General features: G+C 57.9%; 1 protein-coding gene across 3 annotated transcripts; it reads right to left on the reverse strand.

The window, feature by feature from the left end:
* Positions 1-1,426: 1,426 nt before the first annotated feature.
* On the reverse strand, positions 1,427-15,375 carry IKBKE (inhibitor of nuclear factor kappa B kinase subunit epsilon). Of its 3 annotated transcripts, none has more exons than XM_063418257.1 (20): positions 14,685-15,375; positions 13,406-13,546; positions 13,165-13,294; positions 12,469-12,650; positions 11,790-11,950; positions 11,238-11,348; positions 10,877-11,056; positions 10,348-10,550; positions 9,638-9,702; positions 9,054-9,145; positions 7,978-8,079; positions 6,569-6,638; positions 6,371-6,435; positions 6,159-6,235; positions 5,889-5,928; positions 5,059-5,193; positions 3,570-3,666; positions 2,984-3,087; positions 2,239-2,310; positions 1,427-1,748 (listed from the first exon to the last, which is right to left on the reverse strand). In XM_063418257.1, exons 1-20 carry the CDS (start codon positions 14,769-14,771, stop codon positions 1,715-1,717), a joined length of 2,148 nt encoding a protein of 715 aa, XP_063274327.1. In that variant the 5' UTR covers positions 14,772-15,375; the 3' UTR covers positions 1,427-1,714. The 3 variants fall into 3 exon arrangements, with proteins under 3 accessions (XP_063274327.1, XP_063274325.1, XP_063274326.1); XM_063418255.1 differs by having other exon boundaries at positions 6,371-6,483; positions 14,685-15,367; XM_063418256.1 differs by having other exon boundaries at positions 5,059-5,160; positions 6,371-6,483; positions 14,685-15,361.
* Between the last annotated feature and the right edge of the window lie 1,588 nt (positions 15,376-16,963).

Here is a 16,963-nt window from a genome sequence, read left to right on the forward strand (position 1 = left end):
AATTGTATCAGGAATCACCCACAACTAAGGAAATTTTTGAAGGTGAAGGTGTATCTGGCACCTGGCTGTGAACACCCTAAAACCATTCTGGACTTTATTTTCCCAATACCCTCCCAGGAGACATCTCCAGCCTCTGTCCTGCAGCCTCAGGGCACAAAAATACCAAATAAATGTAATATTTTCTGTCCCCACAGCAAGCTCAGCCTGCACAGGAGGCTGGTGACAGACATTGTCCTTCCCCGCTGTCCCTTCAGGTGTTCAGAGCTGACAGCACAGGGGGCTCTTTCAGGCCACAGGTCAAAATATTTTTGGGGAAAAGAAAACCCCAAGCAATTACCATTGGCAGGAAAATCCTCGTTTCATTTGGATTCCAGAAGTGCCCTCTGCAGCTGCTCTGTTACAGCAGTTTGAGCACGACAAGGGCTATTAGCAAAAAGAAAAAACTCCTTTTTTCTGTTTGCCAAGAAATAAATCCCTTTTTGTTGAAGCCAAACGTGTTGCAGGTCAAATGCTCAGCTGGTGCGAGTCAGTGCAGCTCCAGGAGGTGCAGCAGGGACCCTGCCTGGGCTCCCTGCCCTGCTCCTGGGGGAAAATCAGCGAATTCTGGCTGCATTCAAAGCAGAGTCCATTAGAAAACTCGGAGGATCCCAGAAAATACCTCGTAGGAGAAAAGCTTTTAAGCCATCAGTCCCAGCCCTGCACAGCAAACAGGTGGGCTGGACGTTCAGGATGTTGGTTTTTATAATTAAAATGAACGGGGAGCTCTGGTGCCAAATTCCAGCGGGGAAAGGTTTCCTGGGCGAGGGAGGCTCCCGGGCACCCCTGGCGTGTTCCTACAGGAGAGACAGGGCGGGCACAGCGCTGGAGCTGCTGCTGCTCCTGCCCTGCTGCCTCTGCAGGGATGGGATGTGCCGGGATGGGTGGGATGAGCCCGGCAGGGTGGGATCTGTCACCCTGCCCCGGTTCGGATGCTGCTCCCTGGGGTGGGGCTGTGGGAGGGGGGTGACAGCCCATAAATCACCCCGGGGACAGGCAGGGGGGTGGCTGACCCTTCCCACAAGCATCTCCTGATCCCCTCTCCCTCTCCCGGGTGTCCCTATCGCTGTTGTGCACGCTGTCCTGGCTGACAATCGGGGAATTACAGCTCCTCATCAACCCCGAAGTCAAAAAGCAGTCGGGAAACCAGAGCAGGATGTCTGCCCCTAACAAAGGGCCGGGCTGGCCCCGGCGTGGGTCAGCAGGGCCCTCCTGCAGCTCCCGGGGTGATTCCCGAGGGTGGCAGGGATGTGTTTCCCTCCATCCTCTCTCCCTGGAGCATGGGAAGGGTCGGGAATGTCTTCCCAGGGCAGCTCCAAGCACTCAGAGCCACCAGCATCTCCCCTGCCCCACTCCAGCACGTCCAAAGTGGGAATAACTCCTAAACAAGTGAGAGGACAAAAGGTGAAGCCTCTTCTTGTTCCTCACCTGACACAGAGGAACCATAAAAACACCGAGTCCTTCAAACATTTTTTAAAAAGAAGAAGATAAACCCCCCACTCAGTTTTTCTGGCTGAACTTGCAGAGGCTCAGGGCGCTGGGAGCCGATTGGTGAAGGTGCAAAGTGCTGGAGCACAGGTAGGGCATAGGGAGCTCGGGAATCCCGCGGCTCCGGCGCTCCCAACTCCCCGGGCTGGGAAGGGCTTTTGCTGCAGCAGCTGCTCCTCCACCGTGTCCCTCAAACGCTGGGAGTGGGAGCAGCCCCACCCAACCTGCAGGGACAAAAACAAAGGGTTCAGGCCAGATGTGGGCCTAAAACCAGGGCTGAATTCCCAGTTCCTTGGGTTCTGTCTTTTAAGACCCCGCTGTCCATTCAGAGCCTTGAGAAAAGGATGCAGAGGAGGAAAAGCACAGGGAGTGTTCAGCAGTGGACACCGGGTTTTGCAGAGATTTTCCTTCAGAAAGAGAAAGCAGCTCCTTCCCCAGGGCAGTGAACAGGAGGCAGCGCTGGACAGCACAGGGAAAAGGCTGGAAAGAGGAGATGACGGAGAAATTCATGGCTAAAACTCCAAGAAAGAGAAATTCTGCTGCTGCCAGCCCATGGTGCCAACTTGGGGCAGTTAAAAACCCTGTGAGAACCACCCCAGCAGTGAGAGTGGCTGTGCTGGGGGGCTCCCAGGAGACCCCCAGACCCTGCCCCACGGAGACCCCTGCCCCACGGAGACCCCTGCCCAGAGCAGAGCTCTGGCTGCTCTCACTCACCGCTCGATGATGCTGTTGTTGAACTGCAGGTCACAGGTGACCGACCTCATCTGCTCCAGCAGCTCCTGCATCCTGCAGGGACAGAGACAGCCCTGAGTTCTGCAGCCTGGAGACACTGCCAGCCCCTAATTCCTGCATGGACACTGCCAGCCCCTAATTCCTGCATGGACACTGCCAGCCCCTAATTCCTGCATGGACACTGCCAGCCCCTAATTCCTGCATGGACACTGCCAGCCCCTAATTCCTGCATGGACACTGCCAGCCCCTAATTCCTGCATGGACACTGCCAGCCCCTAATTCCCGCATCCTGCAGGGACAGAGACAGCCCTGAGTCCTGCATGGGCACTTCCAGCCCCTAATTCTTGCATGGACACTGCCAGCCCTAATTCCTGCATCCTGCAGGGACAGAGACAGCCCTAATTCCTGCATGGACACATCCAGCCCCTGATTCCTGCATCCTGCAGGGACACAACCAGCCCTAATTCCTACACGGACACAGCCAACCCTATTTTCTCCATCCTTCAGGGCGCATCCAGCTCCTCACTCCTGCATCCTGCAGGAGGCACAGCCCTCACTGCTGCACTGCCCAGTCCCTGCTCCCCAGGACCCGGAGCAGGGGTCAGCCCCAGCAGGGTCCTGCTTTTCCAGCCCTGCAGCCTCGCCCCGCTCCCGAGGATGAGCAGCAGGAGGTTCTGCTGCTCCCCGAGGAGCTGGGCTGCCCCCAGAGCCCGGCCCAAGGACTCACCGCAGAGCCATCTCCTGGCGTGCCTGGCTCAGGGACACCGGGGCAGGCACAGGAGGAGCTGGGGCCAAATTCCATTTCTCCATCTGGAGGAGGCTGTCCAGAGCCTGTGGGGATGGAGACTCCTGGCAGTGCCCGCACCAGGGGCTGAACACGCAGTGCCACCCACCCAGCACTGCTCCAGGGCAAAATAAACACAGCAACCCCAGCAGCAGCAGCACATCCCCCAGGAGGCTGTGCCAGCTCAGCAGCTGGGGGTGAAGCAGCATTTTCCTCCTGTAATTCCCGTTTATTGGGAATTAATTATTATTTATTATTATTTATTATTATTTTATTATTATTTATTCCAGATCCCCTGTGCCAGGCAATCCTCAGGACCAGCAGTGGCTTTGCCAAATGTTTCCCCACTCCCTGCTCACACAGGGGGACAAAATGACACCTCCAGCTTGGACACCCACAAAAAAAAAAGGGGTTTTAAAATACTCCAGGGTTCCCCTGATGGGCCTGGGTGCTCCTGGAGTGTGAGGAGGGATCAGGAGCACCCCAGGGAGCAGGAGGAGGCTCTGGAGCTGCAGCCCTGGACACCTACAGCCCCCAGGCAGTCCTGGCACTCCATCATCTCCACGCTGCAGCTGCTGATGCGGTTGCTGAGCCTCTTCAGGTGCTTCTTGATCTCACAAACTTTCCTGGAAAGAGAAAAATGACGGCAAAACGCTCAGGCATTGCTGATTTACATGTTCTAATTGCACGCTGCTCGCTGCTCTCTGCTCTGTGTGGATTCAGAATCCTGCAGGAAAGCAAATGAGTCACAGCAGCGTTGTAACCTCAGCTGCAGCCACCAAAGGCTGGGTTATCCAAACAGTGCTAAGAGCTAATTAATTAGGGAAAGTTGTAAATGAGGCAGCTCAGGCCCATCACTTCACCCTTGGAGCATCTACCCAGAAAAAGGCTCCTCACACCCACCAGGCACGTCACGAGTTGTATTAAAAAATAAAAATGTTTGGTTTGGCTTTAAAAAAAACAAAGGAAAGATTATTTCAGGTGGATGATCCACCTCAAGTCCCCAGAAAAACAACCACCACCCCACAAAGGCTGGCAGGAAAGAAAACAGGACAATTAAAACTGAAGTAACAAGGAATTAAAAATATCCAGCTGTGAGTCATGGTGCTTTCTCTGTAAGGACAGGAAAACAGGTACAAAAATACCCCAGGGAAACATGGAGAAGGTTTTTCCCTGCCTCTGGGTGAGGGTTGGCAGCGTGGAAACCCCTGGTGGGATGAGCTGGGACTGGGACTGGGAGAGGGATGGGAAAAGACTGGGAAAAAACTGGGAAAAGGCAAGGAAGAGGCAGAGAGAGCACAGGGACAGGGCAGAGCCTGCCCTCAGCTCCTGGGGAAGTTCTGAGCATCCAAATCAAACCTCCAGCCTGAAAATCCCCTCCACTTGTAAATCCATCCCAGGGGCTCCTCCCCACCAGAAACGGGACGGGGTCAAAAAATGGGTTTAATTGTCAGGAATTGCAGAAACTCCCCCTCCCTCCACCCACACCGGCAGCCCAGGGGAGGCTGCTCCTCTCCAGAAGCAACCTCGCCATGAAAATTCAATTTTTGCAACATCCTCTCCCCACCTGCCTCCCCCTCCTGCTGCCACTTTGCTCTCAGTCTGCGGGGTCCTTTGCTCTCTGCGTGATTCCCCAAGCACCGTTTGACACCAAATCATCCCCTCTGAGCAGATCCCTCTGTCTCAGAGGGAATTCTGTCCCGATAAAAAACCTCTCCCTCCACGCCAGAGCAAGGAAACAGCTGCTCCAAGCCCAGCTGCAACACTCGAGGCTTTTTTAAAATATAAACTTAAAAGAGCAGGGCAGAACTGTGGGGTGGGAGCCGGCCCACACAGCCAGGGGGGTTTGCAGGGGGCTCACGGAGCTGTTGGGGGCTCTGTCACCCCTTTTCCCTCCCCCAGCATTCCCCAAACCCCCCAAACTCCACCCCATCCACAGCAGGGAGCACCCGGCAGCCCCGATCCTTGGAGGGATATTCCAAAATCCCAAATCCCAAATCCCAGGGCGGGGCTGGTACCTCATCCTGCTGCTGTGCAGGGCCAGCGCCTCCTGGTACTGCTGGACACAATCGTTCTGGAAAATGGACAGAACCTTCCTGGCCAGGCTCCCCAAATTCAGCCTAAACCCGGGATGAGAGACAGAGAACACCACCCTGTCCTGAAATGTGTGAAAAACAACAACACAGGAGGCCCAAAGCTGCCTCCTGAATGGAGGAAGAGGGGCTGGAAGCTCAGAATTACAGAGAAAACAACCCCTGGCTGGTGTGGAGGGGGTTTTGGGGGTACAGTCCCTGTCACCGCCCCCAGGCACTGCTGAGAAGTCTCTGCCTCGGAACTGAAGGCAAAACGTTCAAGGTTGGACTGAGCATCAAGTGAGGCAAAGGAGGCTGTGAAATTCCAGCCTCCCCGCTGCACGTGGAGTTTTATTTCCTGCCTGTGATAAATTCCCCCGGTTTGGGTGGGATTCCTAAAGGTGCAAACCCCACCAGGCACTGCCCTGCCGCTGGAATTAAGCAGACGGGGAAGCAGGGACACTCCCAAATCAGCATTTCAGGGACTGAATGGCTCCAGAGCAGGTCCTGGAATGAGCCTCTCCCCTCATCCAGCACAGGAACGTGGCCCCAAAGCCTCCCCCTGTCCCCCTCTCTGCAGAGCTTCTCCCACAGCTTCACCTGAGAGAGTTCAGGGCTTGAAACCTTGGCTGTGAGAGGAGGAACCAGCACAGGAACCACCCCCAGGTGTCCCCTGACAGCACCGGGGACAATTCACATCCCTTTGGGGTCCAGCCAGAACCACCGAACCCGACCCGGCCCGGGCAGCTCTGGGGAGGGCAGAGCGTGGCACTCACTTATCCAGTTTGTGGATTTGCTCCTCGTTGTAGCCCAGCCCTGCGGAGGAATGGCACGGTCAGCGCGCATTTCCTGCTCCCGGCACAACAAAGGGGCGATTTCACAGCCGCAGAGGGGATTTTCCCTGCTCAGAACACCCGCTCTGCACGGTCCCGGGCGTCCAGGGCTCCCCCCAGCAAGCCCAAACCATCCCTTCAATCATCCCTTTTCCCATTTCTGGGACTCTGTTTCCATTCCTGGGCCAGCCCTGCCCGTGCCCCGGCACTCACTGGGACACGTCCTGGCCCTCTTGAAGTGTTTGTAGATGGCCTGCATCCTCTCCAGGCAGCACTCCATCTGCGGGATGCTGCAATCGGCATTTTTGGGGTGAAATCATCGCTTTTGGGGCAGAGCATGACCCTGCTGCGAGTCGGGGGCACTGCAGGGGCATCCCCCGGGGTGGGCACAGCCGGGGGGCAGCACCGGGGCTGCCACCACGAACCTTTTGTCTTCGTGCACTTGCTGCCTGTCCCTCAGCAGCTCGGCCAGAATCCCGTCCAGAGCCCCCTGGAAGTCAAAGATGCTGTGGGAGCACTGGGAGAGCTCCTGGTCCACCTGCGGAGGAGGGGACAGGAGAGGAGAGGGTGGCACCGGCTGCCCGCAGAGCCGGGGGGCTCCGGGGGCTGGGGGCGCTCCTCACCCTCTGCAGCCTCGTCCGCACCGCATCCAGCCCAGCCGCGCCCCTGCTGCCTGCGGGAACCGCCTGGTGCCTGCGGGAAGGCAGAAAATGAATATTCCTGAAGGAGGAAACCACCCAGAGGCGGCTGGATTTGGGGGCAGAGGAATCCCGCTCATCCTGGGATCCTGCGGGGGCTGCAAAGTGAATTTTATCTCTATTTTTTCTCATATATATAATATATATATATATTTATATAATACATAATACTATATATTTTATATATTTACCTATATATTTAATAAATATATATTTATCTTCATATTATAGAAAAAATTATATGTAAAATTTAACAAATATATACTTATATATTTATATATAAATATATAAAATATATATTTATTTTCTATAAATATATCTATATATTTAATATATTTATATAAAATAAAATAAATAAATTATGACAAGCAGCAGTGAAGGAAAACTCCTCATGCACTTATTCTAGAGGACAAGATAATCTCGATTACAGCCCAATGATTGGGGCTGATGGGGAAACCTCGGATTTCAGTGCCAGCTCTGAGCCACGAGATGCAAGGTGCTGATCTGGTGAGAACTCGCCCTGTGGTGTCCAATTTGTTCCAAAATCGTTGGTTTGACGCCCCCTGGCCTGAGGCCAGCTCGGTGTCCCTGCAGCTGGCCCTGAGCGTGGCACACGCAGCAGAAACGCCCCAGTGCAGCGCTGGGAGGGCTGGAGGAGCCAGAGCACCCAGCTGCAGCTTTGGCAGCCCTGACTGCTGCACTCCACGGCAAACACGTGTCCCTGATTTATTTTCTCTTTTTTTCAGATGAAATGGAAATTAAGAGACTTTGCTAAATGGCAAAGAATGAAAGAACAGCAACCCAGCGGCAAAGAATTTTCCACTACAACAACAACGACAACAAAAAAGCAAAATATCCGGGGGTTGTTTGGGATAGAATGGGTTCAGCTGGGTGGGAAGGGGGGTGTGGGGAGGGGGAGGCCTGGGGGCAGCCCAGGGTCTCTCCACAATCCTGTGCAGGCTCTTGGAAGGAAATGGGGGCTCTCCCCATGGGTGGGATGTTGGATTCCTGGGAATGCAGCTTGCAGGGAATGGGGTTGGTGATGGGGGCCTGGAGCTGCTGCCGTCCTGTTCTTCATTTTATCCCAACTCAATTTGCCTTTCCCTGGAGCAGCCCTGGCTCCTTCCTGCTCAGTCAGAAACCCCAGAGCAGGAGCCAGAGTCGGGACTAACCCCGTGAAACCAAGATCATTAAAAACTGAAGGGAGAAACAGCCCCAGTGCCTCATCTCCTGCAGTGCAAACCCTCCTGCCTGCCAGATCTCAGCTTATTCCTGGCATTTTCCTCCTCCCCGATGATGCAGGCGCCTTGGGGAGCCCCACAAAGCTCACTCACAGCTCGTGTGTCTTCCCCTCGGTGAGCTGCAGGCAGGCGAGCACGGAGTGAGCCCCTCTCCTCTGCTCCAGGATCCTGGAGCACTCCGTCCTCAGGTTCCCTCTGCCGGGAGAGAAAACAGCTCCTGCAGCCCTGCTCCTGCAGCTCTGCTCCCGCAGCCCTGCTCCCGCAGCTCTGCTCCCGCAGCTCTGCTCCCGCAGCTCTGCTCCCGCAGCCCTGCTCCCGCAGCCCTGCTCCCGCAGCTCTGCTCCCGCAGCCCTGCTCCCGCAGCCCTGCTCCTGCAACTCTGCTCCTGCAGCTCTGCTCCCGCAGCCCTGCTCCTGCAACTCTGCTCCTGCAGCTCTGTTCCCGCAGCTCTGCTCCCGCAGCTCTGCTCCCGCAGCTCCGCTCCCGCAGCCCCGCTCCCGCAGCTCTGCTCCCGCAGCTCTGCTCCCGCAACTCTGCTCCCGCAGCTTCATCCCGGGAGGGGCTGGGGATGGAGCTGCCCCCACCCTGCTCCAGCGGGGCTGGATGCACCTGAAACTGGGAGGAAACTGGGAGCGGCTGCTGGTTTGAGGGTCCCTCACCCTCTGCCCACTGCCCTGCCCCAAAAGGGGTGGGTGGGACAGGGAGATTCATCATGGAATGGTTTGGAAAGGACCTTAAAACTCATCTGATTCCAACCCTCTGCCCTGGGCAGGAACACTTCCAAGGGATGCACACAGTGATGGTAATAATAATAATAATAGTAATAGCAATAATAATAATAATAATAATTTTGTATTATTATTATTATTATTATTATTATTATTATTATTATTATTATTATTATTATTATTATTATTATTATTATTTCTGCTCTTTTCCTCAGCCTCTCCTAAACTGAATAAAAGTGACCCAAAAGGAACAAAAGAGGGCAGGAGCACCCTCACAACATCGAGGGGTTTTTCCTCCAGTGCAGCCCCATGGGGACAAACTGCCCCTCCTGCCCTGCCCCCTGCACATCCCCCGGGACCCCCTGACCCTGCCACCCCTTCACTGAGCGCCCCAGCCCCCCCCAGAGCCCCCCGTGCCCCAGCAGTGCCCCTGTCACTCACATCACCCAGTGGAGGCCCCTGGCCAGCAGCTCCCGGGCCCTCCGCAGCGCCTGCCCCACGCGCAGCGTCTGGTGAGCGGCACCCACGGCACTCTGCAGGACAGGGCACTGCCAGGACCTGGCACGGGCACTGCCAGAGCCTGGACAGGCACAGGGCACTGCCAGGACCTGGGACAGGCACTGCCAGAGCCTGGACAGGCACAGGGCACTGCCGGGACCTGGCACGGGCACTGCCAGGACCTGGACAGGCACTGCCAGAGCCTGGACAGGCACAGGGCACTGCCAGGACCTGGACAGGCACTGCCAGGACCTGGCACGGGCACTGCCAGAGCCTGGGACAGGCACAGGGCACTGCCAGAGCCTCTGCCAGGACAGGGAACTGCCAGAGCTTGTGCCAGGCACTACCAGAGCCTGGACAGGCACTGCCAGAGCCTGGCACAGGCACTGCCAGAGCCGGTACCAAGCCCTGCCAGAGGCTGTGCCAAGCACAGGGCACTGTCAGAGCTGGTGCCAAGCCCTGCCAGAGGCTGTGCCAGGCACAGGGCACTGCCAGCCCTGCTGCCCAGCCCTGGCACACACACCCACCTTGGCTGCACTGCAGTCGGCCACCACGTCCACCCTGGGCACGAACTTCGGGAACTCCAGTGCCGCTGGAAGGACAGGCAGGGTTGGGGTGCTCTGTCCCCAGCTGGTGGCTGCGGGCACCTCCCACCCACCAAACCAACCCTGTGCCCACTCAGGACTTCAGCCTCAGTGCTGGAGGCTCAGTGCAGCCCTCCAGGGTATTTTGGGAGTGTGGGTGGAGGCAGGAATTCCCTGCAAGGCCCAGAGTGGAGCAGCAGCACTGGCAGGGGAAAACTGACCCTGAGATCCCCTGATCCTGCTCCACCTCCTGCCCTGCTCCAGGGACCAGAAACAGGGCTGGGAGCTGGCATGGGAACTGGCATCAGGGTTGGGAATTGGCACTGGGAACTGGCATCAGGGTTGGGAATTGGCACTGGGAATTGGCACTGGGAACTGGCACTGGGAACCAGTACTCCTGCTGCTGGGACTGGGGTCGCTGCTGGGAATGGGACTGGCACAGCCTGGCAGTGGGAAGAGCGACCAGTCTGATGAACTGGGAACCCCATTGGGAACTGGGATCCAGTCAAACACTGCCCAGGCCCCAAGAGCTGGGATCGTGCAGGAAATGGCCCCATCACCCAGCTGGGAAATGGGAACTCTCTCAGGACAATAAGTGGCACAAATCCCTCTCCCAGCAGCCGCTCTCCTCATCTCCCACCTCCCGCACTCACGGTCTCGGTACCGGACCCCCACCACGTCCTCGGGCTGCTCTGAGGTGCTCAGCAAAGTCAGGGGACTCCTCTCTGTGGTTCTGCAGAAATTACGAGCTTGCAGGTTGGGATCCAGCTCGTACAGGTGTCCTTCAAAAAAGTATTCTTGATGGTGAGGGACTATGTTTGTTTGTTTGAAGACGGCATCTAAAAACTTGGTGGTACTGAAATGGAGAAAGCAGTGAAAGGATGGGGATAAGAAATGAGGTGAGCACACAGATTTCCATCCCTTTAGCAGCCTGCTGCCCTCAAAAGACCAAAATGTTGATATTTTCTCTTAGCAAAACATCAGACCAGGTCAGCAGAGCCCCCTGCACACCTCCCTGGGGCTCTCTGTGTGCCCACAGCTCCCTCAGTGCCCTCCCAGCAAAGGCTGATTGTGTTTGAACCTGGCTGGGAGCAGTGAACAGGGAATGGTGCTGCCCCTGTTGCAGTGAGGGGCTGAGGGTTCTGAGCTCCATCCCCAAATCCCCCTCCAGCAGGGCCTTACGTGTTGTAGGAGTGGATGTAGATGCGGTGGGAGGACGCCTGCTGCAGGGAGAACACGTCCACCACGATCCTCTGCAAAATGTCGTTGGTTCCTGCAAAGAACTGGTCGAACCCCCAGCACTTCTCCTGGTCCACCTCCAGGATATTGGCCAGGACGGGGATCAGCTGGTCCTGCAGCCCCCTGCGGCAGCAAGGGAAGGAGAGAGGCTCGCACGGAGGAACCCCGAGCCACAGACACTGCCCTGCACCCCCTCGCCCTGCCTGGGAAGCAAAGACCCGGTGTGAAAGCTGAAGAGGAGAAGTTTATGTGCCTCGTTCAGCCCCCTGTGCCGTGTGGGAGCTGCAGCCCCAGCCCTGCTCACGCGGAGAGGCGGCAGGTGATGGGCAGCTCGTAGCTCCACTCGATGCTCCCGTTCTCCTGCCTCTGGATCCCCGCGATGGCCCCACGAGGCTTCTCCGTGGTGATTTTGTACCTGTGGGGAGGGAATTGTTTGCTGCTGACTCGGGCCAAGCGAGCTCCGTTTGGGGCGGAGGGAAAGGGCAGAGCAGGGATGTGCTGGGAATGATTCACTGAGGGAAAATGAAGTGCCCGGGGGGAAATTCTGCAAGGAACAGCCAAAATCTTCCACGTGAGCACCAACCCTGCCTCCCCTTCCAGCTGTTCAGCCAGGACGTCACGGGAATGCATTTTACAGGATCCTGGAATTTTCTGGTTTGGAAGGGACCCTAAAGATCACCTGGTTCCACCCATGCTCAGTGCCCCACCCAAGCATCCCCTCTGGAGGGAGAAGACGGCGAGTGGGGCAGGGATTCTTCCCCCCCTGCTCACACAGCCCCTTGTCAGGGGTTAAACCAGCAGTGAGCCACCCCTGCCACGGCCCCAGCTGCCCACCCACAGCGGGGCAGGGACCTACATGATCTCCTTGTTCCTGCGGGGTCCCCCGAAGGGCACGAAGGGGAGGCTGCCGGTGGCAGCGTGGTAGAAGGTGACCCCGATGCTCCAGAGGTCCACGGTGACCCCGAAGGCTTTCTGCTGTGGCTTGCGCAGCACAGCTCGCTCGTACACGTCGGGGTGCTGGGGGGCACAGGAGAGGGGAGAGTCAGCACCCAGAACAGAGTTCTGGGTGTTCCCCAAAAATCAGCACCCAGAACAGAGCTCTGGGTCCTCCCCAGAAATCAGCACCCAAAATAGCTCTGGGTCCTCCCCAAAAATCAGCACCCAAACCAGAGTTCTGGGTGTTCCCCAAAAATAGTCACCCAAACCAGAGCTCTGGGTCCTCCCCAAAAATCATCAGGGCACTGCCAGAGCTCTGAGTGTTCCCCAAAAATCAGCACCCAAAGCAGCTCTGGGTCCTCCCCTAAAACCATCATCTGTAACAGCTCTGGGTTCTCCCAAAAATCATCACCTGTAACAGCTCTGGGTCCTCCCAAATAATCATCACTCAAACCAGAGCTCTGGGTCCTCCCAAAACCATCCCCTGTAACCTGCCACACAGCACTGAGCCCCTCCCCTTCCAAAAATCGGATCAAGGTCCCCAGGGGTCAGAGGGACAGGGACCAGCCTCCCCCAGGCTCCCAGGGCTCCCTGCTCACCAGGTACTCCTCTGTCCCGTACACAGACACGAACTTCTCATCATCCTCCAGCTCCCGGGCGGCCCCGAAATCCGTGAGTTTGTAGATGCTCCGCCCGTCCTCCCCCACCAGGCGCATGATGTTGCCGGGTTTGATGTCCCTGTGCACCACGCCGTTCTCACGGAGGTGGTTCATCCCTGCCACTGGGCACAGGGGGAGGCAGAACTCCTGTGTGGGGCTGGGGCTCTGGGGGGCTCAGTTTGAATTTAGGAAGGAGAAAGGGCTGCAGAGGGGATAAATCCCACGGTGGTTGCACTTGGATGGGGGCATGGAGAGCAGGAGGGCACGGCTGCCACAGCTCAATTTGGATTCAGGAAGGAAAAAAGGGCTGCAGAGGGGATAAATCCCATGGTGGTTGCACTTGGATGGGAGGATGGAGAGCAGGAGGGCACGGCTGCCACAGCTCAGTTTGAATTTAGGAAGGAGAAAGGGCTGCAGAGGGAGTAAATCCCACGGTGGTTGCACTTGGATGGGGGCATGGAGAGCAGGAGGGCACGGCTGCCACAGCAGCTGCCCAGAGCCAGGAGAAGCCCCTGACCCAGAGCTCAACACAGGGGTGCAGTTTCTGACCCCTCACTCCGTTGCCCAGGGTGGTACCTGCAGGTCCCCCCAGCACCCCGGGGTCCCCTCTGGAGGGTCCCCGAGCCCCCCACTCACCCACACACTGCAGCACGATGAGGAACTCGGACTCGGCCAGGCCAAAGGCGTTGGCTGGGTCCTCCAGCACGTTCAGCAGGCTGCCGCTGGAGCAGAACTCCATCACCAGCACCTTCTGCTTGCTGCTGCCCTGCGGGGCAGACCCCGGGAGGGCTCAGCCAGCCCCGTGGCCCAGCGGCTGCCCTGTCCCCCCAGCCCTCGGCCGGAGAGCCCAGGGGCTCCCGCAGGGGCCCCCACTCACCGTCTCCTCCACAGCGAACAGTTTGACAATGTTCTTGTGGTTCAGCTTCCGCAGCATCTCGAACTCTCTCATCTGCACCTCCTGGGGCCGCAGGTAGCTGGCGTTGTTAAAGACCTTCACAGCAACCAGCTCCCCCGATTTCTGGGGAGAGAGGGGAAAAAGAGGGATAGAAAACACGAGGTGGCGTCGTTCATGTGCCGAGCAGCTCCGGGAGCTCTCTCACGGCTCCCACACCCCACTCGGGATGCAAATGATGCCTCTGCAGCGGGTCTGCCCCGCTGCACGAACAAACCTCTGCTTTCCACCCCCTGCTCTTCCTGTCCCGCACCCCAGCGCTGCGAGCCGCTGTGTTTATCGGCGACACACAGAGCTCTGCCAGGGGTGGGGATGTTCCCCCGGGGATGGGGATGTTCCCCCAGGGGTGGGGATGTTCTCCCGGGGATGGGGATGTTCCCCCAGGGGTGGGGATGTTCCCCCGGGGATGGGGATGTTCCCCCGGGGATGGGGATGTTCCCCCGGGGATGGGGATGTTCTCCCGGGGATGGGGATGTTCCTCAGGGGTGGGGATGTTCCTCAGGGGTGGGGATGTTCCCCCGGGGATGGGGATGTTCTCCCGGGGATGGGGATGTTCCCTCGGGGATGGGGATGTTCTCCCGGGGATGGGGATGTTCCTCAGGGGTGGGGATGTTCCCCAGGGGTGGGGATGTTCCCCCGGGGATGGGGATGTTCCCCCGGGGATGGGGATGTTCTCCCGGGGATGGGGATGTTCCTCAGGGGTGGGGATGTTCCTCAGGGGTGGGGATGTTCCCCCGGGGATGGGGATGTTCCCCCGGGGATGCTCCCCCAGGGATAGGGATGTTCCCAGCCCGCTCTCGCGGCCGCCGCTCCTGGGGTTTGCTCAATAAACTTCAAAGGCTGCTGAGCAGCAGAGCCCGCTCCAAGCCTGGCAAGTGTTTGCATGAAGTATGCAAATGTTCAAGGACGGGGTTTTCAAAACCTCTGGGCATTCCCCGGAAAACAGCTTCCTCCTCCCGGGCCGCCGGGGAGCGCGGCGGGCAGGACCCGGCCCTGAGCACCCCAAAACCGCCCTGGACCCGCAGAGCGGGGGACGGAGCCCCACGGAAAAGGAAAATAAACCCCAAAGCAGCGCCTGAGCTGCTCCCCAGGCAAGGATCCCCCGGGAGGGCGAGCGGAGCGGAGCGGGGGCATCCCGTGGGGCGGGAGGGATGGGGGGCACCGGGGCTCTGCAGTTTTGGGGTTCCTGCCCCCCCCCGCTCACCTTGTTGCGAGCTTTGTAGACAGAGGCCGTGGCCCCCTGGCCCAGGAGGTCCTCGGTGCTCCACAGGTAGCTGGGGGTGCTCTGCATGTCCAGCGGGAAGCGCGGGGCTCACCCGGGGGCCGCTGCCCGCCCGGGCCCAGCCTTCGCCCCTCTGTGCCCGGCGGCGCCCCGGGAATCGCCGGCCAAGGCCGCTCCCCCGGGCAGCCTCCCCGGCAGCACCGGGGCCAGGGATGAGCATGGACCGAGCCCTCAGCGCTGCCAGGACCCGCCCGGCCGGGACCTGCCGGGGCTGGCAGCAAAACCCTGCGCGGTGCCAGCACCGGGGAGCGCAGAGCGAGAGGCGCCTCCCCGGGCCGGGAACTGAAACCCGAGGATTGCAAAACCCGCCCGGCGAGCAGCAGGAGGAAATGCCTCCGCTTCCTGCTCGAGAAGAACCTTCCCAGCCCTGCACCGTCCCCGGGCAGCGGCCGGGGAGGCTCCGCTGCCGAGCTCCGGCTCCACCGGCACCGCCGGGGCCGCGATCTGGGGGGCAGAGCCGGGTCCGGAGCCGTGCCCGGGGTCCGTGCCCAGCCCTGGTGATCTGTGCCAGCACCGGGGCAGTGCTGGACCCCCGGCACCGACACAGCATCACCCGGCAGGGCTGGCACTGAGCTGCCTGGGTGCCAGCCAGGCATTAAAAACATGGCTGAAGAATTTCACTAGTAATGAAAATCATTAACTGCAGTTTGACAAGTAGCCTACATTTGTGAGCTGGGCTCCACTCAAAAAAATGCTACCACAAACCACCCCAGCTCAGGTAGTTGCACTGCTTTATCGACATTGACACTTCCCCATACTCGCTAATGTTCAGAGCCTGCAACATGGAATTTTAATTTTGCTATCAACTGTAGCTGACAACATTTCTTAATTCAAGAAATAATGAAAATGTTTCCCCAGGGGTGGGGATGTACCCCCAGGGATGGGGATGTTCCCGGCCCGCTCTCGTGGGAGAAATCAAGATTTCTCCCACATGCAAGATGCCACATTTTGGAACTAGGGCTGCTTTTGGAGTGCCAAATGTCTCCCACAATCTGACATCAGGAACATGGGGAGGTGAGTTTAGTTTCCCATGGAAAAGGGCCACTGTTCATATCCACCACGCTCAGCCTTGCAAATTGGCTTCTTTTCAGGATGATGGTGGTGGACACGAACGGTGGCCCTTTTCCATGGGAAATTAAACTCACCTCCTCATATTCCTGATGCCAGATTGTGGGAGACATTGGGCACTCCAAAAGCAGCCAGAGTTCCAAAATGTGGCATCTTGCATGTGGGAGAAATCTTCAATCCCACTGCATTTTTGCCGGCAGAAGCCAATGAGCAGGGCTGAGGGTGGTGGACACGAACGGTGGCCCTTTGGCAGAGCCTCCCCAGTGACGTCGGTTTATCCACACAAAAGCCAAAATTGCTTTGATTGGGGCCATTCTGCTGCAGCTCAGCTGACAGGAAGGGGAAGGGCCGGGGTGACTTCTTGAAATCGTGTCTGGTTTTACTTTCTAAGCACGCAGTGGCTTCTCCTTAAGACAGGACCATCAATTTGTCCCCACGGTGCTGGCCAAGCCTGTGAGTGCAGGGAATTCGCCCCCAACACCTGCCTGGCTTCTTCCAGCCTCCTCATCCTCTCTTCTGCCATCCTTTTTAAATTCCCAGCTCGTTTCCTCTCCCTGGTTGTCCCACCAGCAGGTTTTTCCTCCCAGCTGACTCCCCAGTCCCCTCTGAACCCCAGGACTGGATGCACCACAGGGGACAGACCCCGGTGTGGTAGAAAAGAGCGTCTGGCACTGGCTGGGGAGAGAAAAACCCGGCCTCGGAAGCGATTTGTGACAAGGATTAATTGTTCCAGCTGGTGGCAGCAGAGCCCGAAGAATAAAGGACAAGCAGCGAGCCCTGTGTGCAGCAGGGACCTCGTCCTTGGGGACAGAAAACCCGAGAATGCCGCGGGCCCTGTGGTGTCCCCAGGGTGTCACTGTGACCAACCTGTGAGAGCTGAACCCTCCCAGCACCCACCACGGAGTTTCTTTGTTAAAACCCACCCGAAATGGGGTTTGTGAGGCAGGCCCGGACCCACCCGTGGTTTGATGAGGGTTTAAGAAACAATCACAGCATCTTCTGCTGGACAGTGAGCAAGGGAAAATCAAACCCCCCTTGTTCTCTGTGCCACCCCATTGCTGAGTCCTAGTTCATGTTTTAAAAACAAAAATCCACCCCCAGCGTGCCCAGCCGGCTCTGGGGTGGTGCCACAG

Source organism: Prinia subflava, chromosome 23 (genome assembly GCF_021018805.1).
Source record: "Prinia subflava isolate CZ2003 ecotype Zambia chromosome 23, Cam_Psub_1.2, whole genome shotgun sequence".
In the NCBI taxonomy this organism is placed as follows: domain Eukaryota; kingdom Metazoa; phylum Chordata; class Aves; order Passeriformes; family Cisticolidae; genus Prinia; species Prinia subflava.

Excerpts from the sequence above, each read along its gene's own strand:
- IKBKE (XM_063418255.1), bottom strand. The coding sequence starts at position 14,771 with ATGCAGAGCACCCCCAGCTACCTGTGGAGCACCGAGGACCTCCTGGGC. Across the intron at positions 6,639-7,977 it reads GAGGGGAAGACACACGAGCT|GCACCAGGCGGTTCCCGCAG; the intron begins GTGAGTGAGCTT and ends GCCTTCCCGCAG. Across the intron at positions 5,194-5,888 it reads CAAATCCACAAACTGGATAA|GGTGGTGTTCTCTGTCTCTC; the intron begins GTGAGTGCCACG and ends ATTTCAGGACAG.